We start from the raw sequence: 14,061 nt of genomic DNA, 5'->3' as shown, positions 1-14,061 counted from the left end.
TACAGACATAATGCAGACAACGCAAGTGCACCTTTTGTTCAGCAGGGGGCGACGTTGTTCCGTGAACTCAAATTCAATACCAGCGCTGAACATTCTTACCAATGTCTGCATTGTAGTGCATCTCGAATAATGAGGATGAGGAACAAAGTTTAGGCTGGACTCAAAGTACAATTTATAGACTAAAATTTAAAATCACTTTCACTTGAATGCACAGCATTGCCACTGAAGTTGCTGTTGAGTAGGATGACTCTCAGAGCAGCGCTTCCTAAAAGGTAAGTCATATGCGAAGTATACATCAGTGTATAGATTCTTTGAAAACGTTCATACACATAAATCCCTTTGTGATATGCAGGCAGCCTAATAAAAGTCCCTTGGTACTTTATTAATGAGCCCCACCTTATCTCTCTTTTCACGCCAGTTCATCAGTCTGTCTCCTCCCAGGTTGTCCTAAACAGCAGCAGTGCTCCGCCTCTCTTTCTCCTCCTCTAAAAGCTGTTCACACCCGTCAGCTGTTCACTATTGAGACCTGCACGCGCAGCGACGGAGCTGCTCTATGACGATACGAGCGGATGTATCTGTGCACCGTGGTCACAAAGATAGAGGACCTCAAGTAGTTTTCTGTGCAATTCAGCAAAATAGACCAAATTGCATTTCTAGGCTTGCTGCTTACGTTAAAAGCAAGTGGATTCAATTACTCCTCATTTGTTTATTTTGTGGTTTATCCACGCGACATTGGACGCTGTTACCAGAGCGTCCAGCGCCGCCAGTATTGTGACTCTGTACGCGTCGCGTTGTGGCATGTTTGTGGGCCAAAGCAGAAGGAACTGAAGTCCTCATTGCTCCTGAACAGGTAATACATATAGTCTATGTTTTAATAAATGCACGTGGATTCTTTAGTTACCCTATGTTTTCAAGGACACATTTCATGGGATATTTCACATCAAAGCTGTTTATATGCGAGTGTACAAATATTTGTAAACACAACAAAAAAGATTTATAATGAACATTTAAAGCATTAAATAATAATTGTTGCCATTTAAATGTTTAATAAAAATTGTAATGATAGAAATATCAAAATAGTGGTGTGTGCAAGTCAATGCACCTATGACATTGTCATGAGAATGTTGATCTGTCATCATTCAAAATTAGATTTCTGTAACATCTGTTGGCGTAGAAACAAATGGTGTTTGAAAAGCACTTTTTTATAGAGCCTACTTGTTATATGATTGCAATTTGGCATTACACTTTAAAAAAAAAAAATTATTGTAAGCTATTAACTGATTGTTTATAATTTATGCGTACAGTCATTCGCATAACATTGCTATTTTTCAGTGCTGTGTTGCAAAATAATTAATTGCCAATGTCAGCACAGGGTTTCTGGCTCTTGTACTTCACAGCTGTGGCCAATTTAAATGGATTATTGGACCGTATCAGGTGTGATACATCACCATTGCTTCTGTGTTCCTAATGTATTTAGCCCAGTTCAGAACTACATTTTGCCTCTGCACAACATTAGCGGAAACACAATTAAATTCTCCCAGGAGGGATGTTGACAGCCGGCAGGGACCAGGGGGTGTGTATCGGTTACATGGAAATTCAGAATGATTGGATTTGAATGTGCACCATATAGGCGACCAGATGGCAGCCGGTGACACTGACACACTTACTGTTGACTCTGTGCCTGCTTCTCAACTCTTTGTTGGGGTTTCCTCAGTGAATTTCCGGCAGGGGTGTTTACTTCTGAAAGTTTTTTTTTTTCTTTTTTTTTTTCTTCAGTTTCCCCCTCCTTATCCGTCCAACTTTGAGCACCTGGTAATGATTAGACTCCCTTGCATTTATTCACATTCCAGTAGGCTAGACATCAGAGAGGCTTCCAGTGGGGTTTTATGTTGTGTTTGCAGAATTACATCATCTACTGCCTTCATATTGAGGTTTGGCATGCTGTGTGTTTTGCTGATACTGATCATATCACTGTTCAAAACAATGTCAGTCAACTCTTGCAACAGACAGCAATGGCTATTCCAGAGCCAGCAACATGCCAGTTCTCACTTGGGGACACGTGTTATTAAAATCTTTCACATTATCTTTTATCTTTGGTGTGAATTGTAATTATCTTAAAAGGTTAGCAAGCATGTATTCCCTGTAAAAAAGTTATGTGATCTGTTTTTATTCTTACGTCTTGTCAACAGAACTTTTTTTTTCTCTCTCTCTCTTTCAGGATTCAATGAAAATGTCAGTCTGCGTCCACGAGAACCGCAAGTCTCGTGCCAGCACAGGCTCTATGAACATCTACCTGTTCCACAAGTCCTCGTATGCAGACAGCGTGCTAATGCACTTAAATGCTCTTCGTCAGCAGAGACTCTTCACTGATGTTCTGCTCCACGCGGGAAGCCGCTCTTTCCCGTGCCACAGGGCTGTGCTGGCCGCTTGCAGCCGCTACTTTGAAGCAATGTTCAGTGGAGGGCTGAGAGAGAGTCAGGACAGTGAAGTGGACTTCAGGGACTCCATTCATCCAGAGGTATTGTTCAAGTGCTTGAATTTGTAAAGTACTCAAAGAGCATGCCACATAGTTTACCCAAAAATAGTTGTATTTTATTTATTTTTTTACCCACCTGATGTGGTGAACCTGTATGACGTTCTTCTGTGGAATACAAAACATGTTTTATTTTATTTTTTTAAATAAAGGTTTGTAATGACATGAGGGTGAGTAAATGATGGCAGAAATAAATTGTCTGTTATTGTGAGCTACTCCTATTTACTTCACAACACTGTTGATTGAAGAATACTGAAACCTTGGACTAGCTCTGAGGTTGAACATCAGGAATCAGGCTGAACATCAGGCATTTACAAATCAATAGTTTCATGGTTTAAGTAACTTGTGTTGCGGTTTGGCTGCGAAAATGAGAGGTTGTCACTTTATTTAGGTTAACTTTTGCATTTAATCATTGCATTGTCTAGGTATTGGAGCTCCTTCTGGATTATGCGTACTCCTCAAGAGTAATAATAAACGAGGAGAATGCAGAGTCTCTCCTTGAGGCTGGTGATATGCTGGAGTTTCAGGACATCCGTGATGCCTGTGCCGAGTTCCTTGAGAAGAACCTCCACCCATCCAACTGCCTGGGCATGCTGTTGCTCTCGGACGCTCACCAGTGCACCCAGCTCTTCCAGCTGTCCTGGAGCATGTGCCTCAGTAACTTCCCTGCTATTTGCAAGACTGAAGAGTTTCTCCAGCTGCCCAAGGACATGCTTGTCCAACTGTTGGCACACGAAGAGCTCGAAACCGAGGACGAGCGTCTAGTCTACGAGTCGGCACTGAACTGGGTGAACTACGACCTTGAGAGGAGGCACTGTCACCTTCCGGAGCTGCTCCGTACTGTGCGTCTGGCTCTCCTGCCTGCAATCTTCCTCATGGAGAACGTCTCTACAGAGGAGCTCATCATTGCACAGGCTAAAAGCAAAGAGCTAGTGGATGAAGCCATCCGCTGCAAACTGCGCATCTTGCAAAATGACGGCGTCGTTAATAGTCCTTGCGCCCGGCCACGTAAGACCAGTCATGCCCTTTTCCTGTTGGGTGGCCCCACGTTTATGTGCGACAAGCTCTACCTGGTGGACCAGAAGGCCAAAGAGATCATACCAAAGGCAGACATCCCCAGTCCACGCAAGGAGTTCAGCGCCTGTGCCATTGGCTGCAAAGTGTACGTGACAGGGGGCCGTGGCTCAGAGAACGGTGTGTCTAAGGACGTTTGGGTGTATGATACATTACATGAGGAATGGTCCAAAGCAGCTCCGATGCTGATAGCACGTTTTGGTCACGGTTCTGCTGAGTTACGCCACTGCCTTTATGTTGTTGGAGGTCACACTGCTGCCACTGGCTGCCTGCCTGCATCACCATCTGTGTCTTTGAAGCAGGTAGAGCAGTTTGATCCAGTTGCTAACAAGTGGAGTATGGTGGCTCCGCTGCGCGAAGGAGTTAGCAATGCTGCTGTCGTTAGCGTAAAGCTGAAGCTATTCGCCTTCGGAGGGACGAGCGTGGCCCACGACAAGCTACCCAAAGTTCAGTGCTACGATCCCTCAGAAAATCGCTGGACAGTCCCGGCGTCCTGTCCACAGCCGTGGCGCTACACCGCAGCTGCTGTTCTCGGCAACCAGATATTTGTAATGGGTGGTGACACCGAATTCTCAGCTTGCTCTGCCTACAAATTCAGCAGCGAATCTTATCAGTGGACTAAAGTTGGAGATGTTACGGCCAAACGAATGAGCTGCCAAGCGGTGGCCTCTGGAAACAAACTTTATGTGGTGGGTGGCTACTTTGGTACACAGCGCTGCAAAACCCTGGACTGTTACGACCCCACGCTGGATGCCTGGAACAGCATCACTACTGTACCATATTCCTTAATCCCCACTGCCTTCGTCAGCACCTGGAAACACCTCCCAGCTTGAAGCATGGGTGTTCTTCCCTGAGTGACTCTACTGTCCTACAAGGTAAGTCATGAAGTCCCAAAAAAAAAGAGTTTGTCCTATTTTAGAATGGGGTTGCAATAAATAGCAGTACCAAATCAGTAATCTAATGATATTAGAATTTTTTTTTTTTTTTTATCTCCAGTATTTCTCTAAAAGTTAAGCTTTTAAAAATAACTTATTAACTGTTTTAACATTTGATAAACAATGTATCTAGTCAGAAAACCCCATTTTTATACTGTACATCATTAAAGGTGTGATGTCTAAATCAAAAATGAAATAACATTTGTAAATTGTTTTATTTTATATGTATCTAGATAAAATTGTACAGAATTTGAATGTGTTCTTTATCAGTCATCATTTGTCAGCCTTAAAATGTAATTATTGTCTTATTGGTATAAGCCAGAATTTCTATAACCCTGTCTGTATGTTTTAGCATTTTATGTATTGCGATCGATCTTCGTTTCATTTCATGGTGGACATTTATCTTGAAAATCACACTCTTGAAACATTCTTGTCTACAAGTGACTATGAGCTTATGTTTGAGGAGTCAAAAAAGACAAAAAAAACTTTTTAAGATAATTTTTCTTTTGGAATGCAAGGGAATTCAGAGGAATGAGAAAAACCCAGCCCTTGTTAGTTGAGGCCATGAACCTGTTTCAGATAATATTTGCTAATTGTTTCTTTTCCCGGAACGTTTTTAACTCCAATTATGAAAATTCCAGTATTGTGGTTTCCACACATGGAACCCTCTGTTAAGTATACTGACACATTGAAAAATTCCTGTGTACAATTTTACATGGCTCTTTGTGTTGATATGCACACTGCATTTGGATATAGAGTTTTCATGTATCCCTCATGATCTGCCTCATGCATACATTTGACAAAGAACCTTATTAAAATCAATGGCAAATTGATTATTGACAGAACAATTAAATTGTCTTAAGAAGCAGAGAGGAAAGAAATGGCAATGCAGCATGCTATGAATATCAACCAGATCGACATAGCTCCTATGCAAAATCAATTATCTTTCTTTTCAATCTATCAGTTTCCCAATGCTTTTTGTGTTCTTTCTCATTCCTTGACTGATGGTATTTTTGCTGTTTTCCTCCTTTGTTTCTGTGAGGAGATTCTTCTGTTGTGTTTCTAGGTTTTCTAATCTCAACATTTCACTTTAATCGATAACCCTGGTGCATTAATGTACGTTTTCTAATAGGTTGCTACAGCTGTTACATCTCTTGACGGTCCATAAAAATAGTGGCTATTAAGCATTGAGCCTCGCTCTGTCTCCAGGAAAACAGACTTTGGTCACAGCAGGACCGCATCGGAAAAGGGCATCCGGCTTTCCAGTATCTACCTCTCCGTGGTGATATGCCCAGCGATGCAGTGTGTGTGCATGCTCTGTCTGGTCCGGCTGATACGGATACTCTGCTGTATCTGATCAGTCTCCAGATTGTGAGAGGAAAAAAAATAGCTTGAGAGAATTCAAAGCCTTGGTCTTTGAGCTGGAGATTCAAGCTCCCCCTACCAGAGAAAGATCCTAGGCTACACCTAAATTTCAATGTGTGTGTGTGTGGGGGCACATGCAAAGTTTCACATGTAAAATTTTGAACCAGGGTGAAACATGTTTGTGTGTCTCTGTTGTGAGGAGGCGGCTTGCGGTAGGGCTGAATGAGTTATGAGCGTGCAGTAAGGGGCGTTGCACCGAGGGTAATTGAAGCAGAATAGAAGACTTTTATTGTTCCTGAGGGGGAAATTTGTCTAAGGGTGGAGGAAGGAGGAAAGAGAGGTAGGAAAAACAAGGGAGGAGGGAGAATTCAGAGAAAAAACAGAACAAAATGGTGAGGTGTGTTGTATTTGGATGAGCAGTGTGTTGACAACATGGAGCATGCTAGCGCTAACAGTTCAGTACCTTTACAATATGTTTGCAGTAGGCTTTTGCACTTTTCAGCTTCAGTCTTTTTGTATGAGTATATATCCTACAATGCATAATAAAATATTTGAATGATAAAATAGATAGGGTTAAAGTTGGTCGCACAGGTTTGAATGGTTGACTGGCAAATATCATGAATTTGTCATTAAATGCGTTTGCTGGATGAAGTAGACCTACACTTGCATAAAGGACATTTAAAAATTACTAATGCAATCTAAGTCTGACTAAAGCATTTATATGATTTAACTGTAAGCTGTATCTACTGGGATTGGTTAATCATTGATGAAGTGATGGTGAACTAGACAAACTTATTTGAAATGTATATTGAAAAAACAGTGTCTGGTAAAGCAAAATTGAATTCAAAAGATCGTAGCTGTAGTAAAAGGTTACTACAGGTTACTGTAGTAAAAGGTTCGAGATCAGTGTAAAATCCACGCTTGTGCTGATTTGCTTGCTTTCCAGTCAGAAATCTTTTGGATGGACTCATATATTGCTTAACTTTAGATTAAAACACGCATAAGTAAATGAGATGAGGTCATTCAGATGAGTCATAGCTGTTGTTTTCCATGAACTGTTTCTGTATCATCAGTCACCGTGTTTTGCTCTGTGCTGAAATCCTTGTGATTCAGTCAGTGATGCGAGTTTAAGTTTTTATCTATCCGGATGCATTTCTATTCGTACATATAAAATTTTCGTTCTTAATGGGTATTTTCAAAGATCCATTGTTGGGGGAAAAAAGAAGAGAAAGAAATGGAGGGTGTTTCTAATTAGCACTTTATTATTTGATTGAAAGCGCCTAACAATAGAAAGATTTATCTCTGCCAGGAAGAATTTAATTAATATTTTCTACATTAATTTCTCCTCTCCCTCCATGGCAGGTAATGAGTCTGACTGTAGCGAGAACAGAATAACCCATGAATACAGAGAGTGAATCAAACTCCAGGATGGTAGACTAAAGAAAATGAGCACTAACTTAACTTCCTCCTCACTGAAAAACGACAACCGAGGCAGTCCTCCACACTCATTCCATTCATGACCCTTTGGCACTGGTCATTTAGCTTCGCTTTTTAAGTCTCTGTGACCATGTGCGTGTGAAACGCCGCCCACCTTGACAGGGCAGTTCATTTCAAAGTGGTGGTCCTTCCTTTGTTCACTGAGCCATTCCTCTGCATTTAAAAGAGCATGAAGTGTTCTAAGCAAGCTTCCTCCCTACTAACAATGAGGAGCCTCACTGCTGGCCAGAGTAGTGGGAGGAGAGGGAAGACCGAGATGGGGAGAGGGGGAGGACTGGAAAAGGGAGGGTAAACAAAGATTTTCAGTCTTGTTCTTTCTTACTCTCCAACTGGCTGTGTTTTCTCACACTCAAGCTCCTGCTATCTCTCTCCCATGGGAATGCGTCTGGTTACAGAAATCCATCCTTTCCTACGTACAGACACACTGTTCTCTCTATCTCTTATCTTTTCCCTCTCTCTGTGAAACCATTTGCTTTTGTACTCTGCAAAGTTTCAGGGATGCTCTTCGGTGAAGTATTGCATTATACCAGAACAGATCGAATGACAAACTACATATCTATATGTAGATGGCTAACAACAAATAGCCTCAGCCTTTAGGACTTTGTATAGAGGTTTCATGATGTGGGATTCTTTCAGACTTAAGGTCATAAAAAATATCCACCAGTAGTATCCACAACTGTTTTGAGATTTATCACATAGAAAGAAGTGTTTATCTCCTAGTTTGTCAGGTCTGACAGCTTTAACTAAAATAATATAATATAATAATAATAATAATAATAATAATAATAATAATAAAAAGGAAAGTTATGTGAAGTAAAAAAAAAAAAAAAAGTACACTACCATTCAAAAGTTTGGGGTTGGTAAGATATAAAAATGTTGGTTGCCCTTTATTTTACAGTACGTGTACTAACATGTACTTATAGTGTACTTAGTGTATTTATCTAAGAAAGTTCTGGTAATACAAGGTAACTACATGGGGTAGGGTTAGGTTTAGGGGTAGGTTCAGGGTTAGTACCTAGTTATTACATAGTTATTGTAATAACTATAATAAGTACATAGTATGTACATGGGGAACAGGACTGTAAAATAAAGTACTACCAAATTTTTTTTTTAAGTCTTGTATGCTCATGAAGGCTGCATTTATTTGATCAAAAATGCAATATTGGTAGTAAAGAAATATTCAGCAGCCATTATTCCAGTCTTCAGTGTCACATGAGCCACCACAAATCATTCAAATAATTTCTTGCAGTTATCATTAAGGGTTGTGCTGCCTAACATTTTAGTGGAAATAGTGATGCTTTTATTTTAACCTCTTTATTTTAACTTTCTTAAAGACAACATACACGCACAGTGCCACCAAAATAGCTACTATAGAAGATAAAGAACAGCAAACTTCTACATACACAGTACATGCTACTACAGCTCAGTAATCATCTCTTAAATTAGAACCCCCCCCCCAACTGAAATAAATTAATACATAGACGGCAAAGACTGTTTAAAAACTGTTTCTTTAAAATTCAAGGACAGCTTTGATACAGAATATTATTAGTTTGGTATAATATCAATAGAAATCAATGGAAAAAACCTCCACTATGGTAAAAGCTAAGCATGTATGTTCTATGTTGCTGCGCGTGTCTTCGAGTGTGAGCTGCACATACGCGCGTGTGTTAATGCCAGACTTGTGTTTGGCGGGTGTGGGAGTGAAGGGGGGTCATTAGTCTAAGCTGTGTTCATTCACCGTCAGCTTCATGCTGCTTAGATGAAGTTCCATGGTTCACTGAACATTTTGTCTTCAAAAGCAGCTCTGTAGAACCTACACCCAGCCGGCCCTGGGATCGATGAAGGGATGGATTCGGCTTTGCCCCCCTTCAAGTCCCTTTGGGCTTCTGTTTGAGTGGGTTTTAATTGGCAAGTGATTCTTCTGTAACTGCAGGGCTCTTCTGCCCTTTACTGTCATTTATATGAACTGTATGCAGGGACACTGTATGCAGAAAGAAGAAAAAGAGAGAGAAAAGGTGTGCTAACGACTTGGTTTGGTCGCTTTAGGGTACATCTGCTTTCAAATGATCACCTTCACTTTATTTTTCTCCTAGATAGAGGCCCTGAGAGAGAATGTGTGAGTTCAGAATGGATATTGGCCTTTGCAAAACGATAGTAGAGACAAAGGCAAAGAGGAGAAACGTACTGCATTACATTTGGTGCAACAGTGGGCAGAAGAGGAAGCCTTTGTTGCATTACATTTGGTTGTGCTCTAGGTTCCTAAATGTTTCTTCGTTAATTGAATTAATACAGTCAATGATCTGGCTGAATGCGGTCTTTAAAAGAGTGCAGGCCTCTGTGTATGTGATGTGTTTTGGCTTGTGTCTGCTGTTGAACAGGTGTTAAGGGTCTGACCTGTTCTCTCTTTTTGTTTTTTTTACTTGGGGGGGGGGGGGGGGAGAGAGAAAGATGAGGAACAAATGGTCTGGTTCAGTGTCTGAATTTAAATTTATGAGATGTGATTCTCTCCTGAAATGCATGAGTGAATGTGTGGCGTAAATGTGAAGTTGTAGCTTTTAAAAGTAAAAAACTGTTAATTTAAATTCCTAATGTGTTTTTCTTTTCTTATTTCCACAGAGTTCTTTGTGTCTATTTGTCGTTATTGTCCTCTGGGTTCCAACTGTGAAGAAACGCTATACCCTTCCTGTGCAATTTTATGAAGAGACTTTCTCCCATAAGAGCTAAATATTGTGTATGAAGTCCAGTCTCGAAGCTTTTTTTTTTTTTTTCTGCTGCTGCTTCACCAGTTCTTGCTTAGAAGTTTCAAGTACACTGTCATGTCATATCCTACATGTTGTGGAGCATCAGAACATGGACTTCACAGTGAAAACCAAAAGAATTGCAGCGTACCCTGAAACTCCAGTCTGTTTCCATCGTAACCAGCATATTCATAACCTCTGTCCGCCACATTTGTGTACGCTGACCGTTTTCCTACAATGCTGATGCCATGCAAGTTAAAATAGACCCGTATGCCTGTCTTTATTTGTATACTGCATGAAGGATGAGTGGAAGCTTTTTCATTGGGAGATCAACAGGACCCTCAGTGCATGATTGGAGATGTTAAGATACTCCAGGATAAGTACCTCATGTCCTGATATGCGTCTATATGTATGTTGCTGACTTAAAATTTGCTGATGTAAAAAGACTGATGCAGACTTTTAATGGACTGATAAACATCCTATTTTGTTGGTTTAAAAATTATAAGGATGGAAGGAAACATGAGCCTTTGTTTAAAAGGATTTGTTCTTCAAACGTCCGTATGAGGAGGACAGGCTGATACTGAACTGTTCCTGTTGAACAGACCTTAGCAGCTTGGTGTGAAAAATGGACACTGCACAGTGTGTCCCAAGGTACGTGTGCCAGCTGTGCGTTTACAACTAAGTGAGTGTGGAAGAGTCATGTCCCAGTATGTTCATCTGAACAAGAGTCCATCTGACCCCACTCGACACCCGATCATACTCCCACCCCCTCCAAAATAAACAACCAACAAACAGTACGAGCATGCCCACTGAGAAACCAACAAACACTATCCTTCCAGCTTCTGATGACTGACTGACTACACTTCAATTGTACGAGACACTTCTGTTTTGCCAATTTTGCCTGTACTATTCTAAGCACATACAGTCATGTAAACGTGAATGACAGGAGAGAGAAAAGAGGTGAGAGTTGTTTCATCACCCTGTGAAGGAATGCAATCTCTATTGCAAGAACAACAGAACTGTAAATTAAAAAAAAAAAAAAACAGGACAAGAAAAAAGTGAAAGAAACTGGTTGTCTGGCTTCACCTATTTCAGTGTCTATTAATAGTCTTAATTTATGATTTGTTTTAAGCTGTTTGTTTTGTTTGGTTCATTGTGTATTAACAATATTTCTGTTTTATTTATTGTTAATTTTTCTGCTTGCGTACATGTTTGGATGTATAGAAGCTGACAGGTTTTTGTACTGCGCATGGCTCAAAATGCTCTGTGTTCCTGCTGCTCTTTTGCACATTTACATAAGGTCATTTTGACTGAGCAGGTGGAATTTTTTTTGTGGTCAGCAAACTCCATGAGCCTCTTGCTCATCTGATCAAAAACAGGGAGGCTTGGGGGTCAAAGGTCATTGACAGGATAAGAATGGACCCAATGATGTCACAGGCTCAGATTACCCAGGGTAAGCAGGTCAGCAGTTGGGGGAGTTGGGAAGTGGTTTTGAAAGTTTGGAGGACGGCAAGGAAAGTTCTTAAAAATGGAGGGGCAGTTCACACAAAAAAGAAAAATGTCATCTTGTAGTCATCCTCAGAATGGTCATATTGGAGTGAACTATCCTTATAAACATATGGGTCCTATAGATGAAGCAATTGAAATGATCTGATGTGCTTTAAGATAAGTTCATCTGGTTGTGATGGTGCTCTGACGAGCATCAACTGTTTGTGAAGTCATTATATAGTTTGACCTCAAGCTTCCATTTAAAAAGCTTTTAGATCACTTACTACAACATGAGTGTAGTTTAGAAAGTGCTTTCGACCAGAGGCCAGTGCCAGATTCACCCTCTGTAGCCCTGGCCTGCATCCTTCACTCTGTCATTACTGAAACTCAGACTGACCTTGAGTTTCTTTGATTTGTGAGGTTCCTGTAGAGCTAACTGAGGAATGTGACATCCGCAGCTGCTCTCAGAACAGCTGGAACTTTCACCAGCTATTTGTAACTTTGACTGTCCCTTACAGTTCAACAGTGTAGGAATATGTCACAGACAACTTGGTGGATGCACTCTTTAAAAAAAAAAACCTTGTTCAGACTGTCATTGCTTTTTCATGTTCTCACGCCACATAAAAATTAAAACGTATCGGATGTTGTTTGTAGAAAATTTGCTAAACTTCCTTGAAGAAACAAGGTTGTGTTGTTGCGAATAACAAGTAAAGTAAAAAATGACATTGTACTGCTAGTCTACCCACCTCTTTGAGTTTTGAGACTGAGACCACAGCACGGAATAAAGCTGTGCATGCAGCCCGATAAGACGTTATCTTGTTATCCCTTATAATAATCCATCGCGATGGCAACATGTCGTCATTTTGTAAGACAGCATCTGGATTGCTCTTGTTGTTTTAAGCATAGACATCACATCATGACATCATTGCCATAGAAACCAATGCAGATATTGAGTAAAATGAAAGAGCAACATGGACAAATTGCGAACTGAGCAGTAGCCCTACACAGCGTGGACAGTCAGTCATATATTTAGATCGGATTCCAATCGGATATGAATAAAACGAGGCTGAAAATACAGGTTACAAAATGATTTTTTTCGCAGTGATGCCATAGACAAGCCATTTTGGGTTCCCCAAATAACTTTTCAGTGGATAGATGCTTCCAAGAATCAGTTTTTTTTCCTACATGGTGTCTACATTAGACACGAATTACGCATTGCACAAAAGCAAACAAGGCCCATTATAAACAGGTATTTGTGCTAATTCCGACAACAGTAAAAATAGATTCTCAACTTTTGCTTTGCATTCATTGTAGACGGCCTTTTACCTGTTAGTGTTTTCCCTATGTAGATGCAGTGTTTGTATGAAGGATGATTATTTTAATAATCTAAAGAACCGAAGTTGTCAGTAATAAAATGAAATACAAATAACAAACTTTAGTTTTAAGAGTGGATGTAAGTTGTCTGTGACATAAAAAAGTGATGATTTCATTAGGCAAATTTAGTCATGACCAAAATGATGTTTATTATAAAGCTAAATCTCGAAGGTCTCAAAATAAAAATAAAAGCCCTTAGTGCTTTCATGTCAAGGCCAAATGCACTTCCTGTAGAGAGGATCTGTCTGTTTGAATGTCCACTGCAGCGTGATATAGTGACAACAGGTTTTGGGTTTGTTTGAATAACACCATGGCAGTTTACTACACTATAGCTTTTGTGACAACACTGTTCTACATGCTACAAACCAATTATATAGCTTTATATTAATAGAATATAGTATTCTATGTTGTTCAATTGCACAGCAACTAAGTGGAAGAAAAGCCCTGAGAGGAAAATCACTATCAAGCATTCCTCCCAAAACCCCTCTCTTCTCCTCCAAGACATTTTTGCATACAATGTTCCGATTGGCCTTTAGGGTCTTACATCCCCCTCCCTCCCCCTTCCAGAATACCTTTTCACAGGACACTGCATACTCTGAGCTCCAGCCAATCAAAAAAAGAAAACCCTGTCTGCCCCCCCCCCCCCCCTGCACAGAACAGTTGCCACAGCGATGGTCAACAATCCTTGCATTTGAACTAGTAATAGTCAAGTGTTTTGTTTTTCTCTCTTCTCTCTCTCTCTCTTACTCCTTTTCCCTCTTTTCTCCTGCTGAAGTGAAAGATTGATTCAGAGGTGACTCATAAGCCTGTGTGCATTGAGAACTCTTAAACGCTGTATGCCTTCACAGACGCATTGCTAAACACTGTCAGTGTCGGGCTGTACTGTTGTTTTTGTGGGTGTCCTTTTTCTTTTCATTTCTATATTTGTTGTATTATACAATTGTTTTGTTATTTTATCTCAACCACTGCGGTTAACATTATTTTGTACAAGTGATTTTTTCACAATGTGAAATCCATGGCTTAATAAAGAGAGTTTTTCCTCTTGATAGATATAAAA

The 14,061-nt window shown here is 40.3% G+C and overlaps 1 protein-coding gene across 1 annotated transcript; it reads left to right on the top strand.

The window, feature by feature from the left end:
• Positions 1 to 14,061, top strand: enc1 (ectodermal-neural cortex 1). Its single transcript, XM_052592705.1, has 4 exons — positions 1 to 850; positions 2,219 to 2,518; positions 2,959 to 4,482; positions 10,021 to 14,061. Exons 2-3 carry the CDS (start codon positions 2,225 to 2,227, stop codon positions 4,438 to 4,440), a joined length of 1,776 nt encoding a protein of 591 aa, XP_052448665.1. The 5' UTR covers positions 1 to 850; positions 2,219 to 2,224; the 3' UTR covers positions 4,441 to 4,482; positions 10,021 to 14,061.

The sequence above is a fragment of the Carassius gibelio genome, chromosome A5 (assembly GCF_023724105.1).
Source record: "Carassius gibelio isolate Cgi1373 ecotype wild population from Czech Republic chromosome A5, carGib1.2-hapl.c, whole genome shotgun sequence".
NCBI classification, from domain to species: Eukaryota; Metazoa; Chordata; class Actinopteri; order Cypriniformes; family Cyprinidae; genus Carassius; species Carassius gibelio.
Note: the sequence above shows the minus strand (reverse complement) of the source record. Positions and strands in the feature narration are given on the sequence as shown.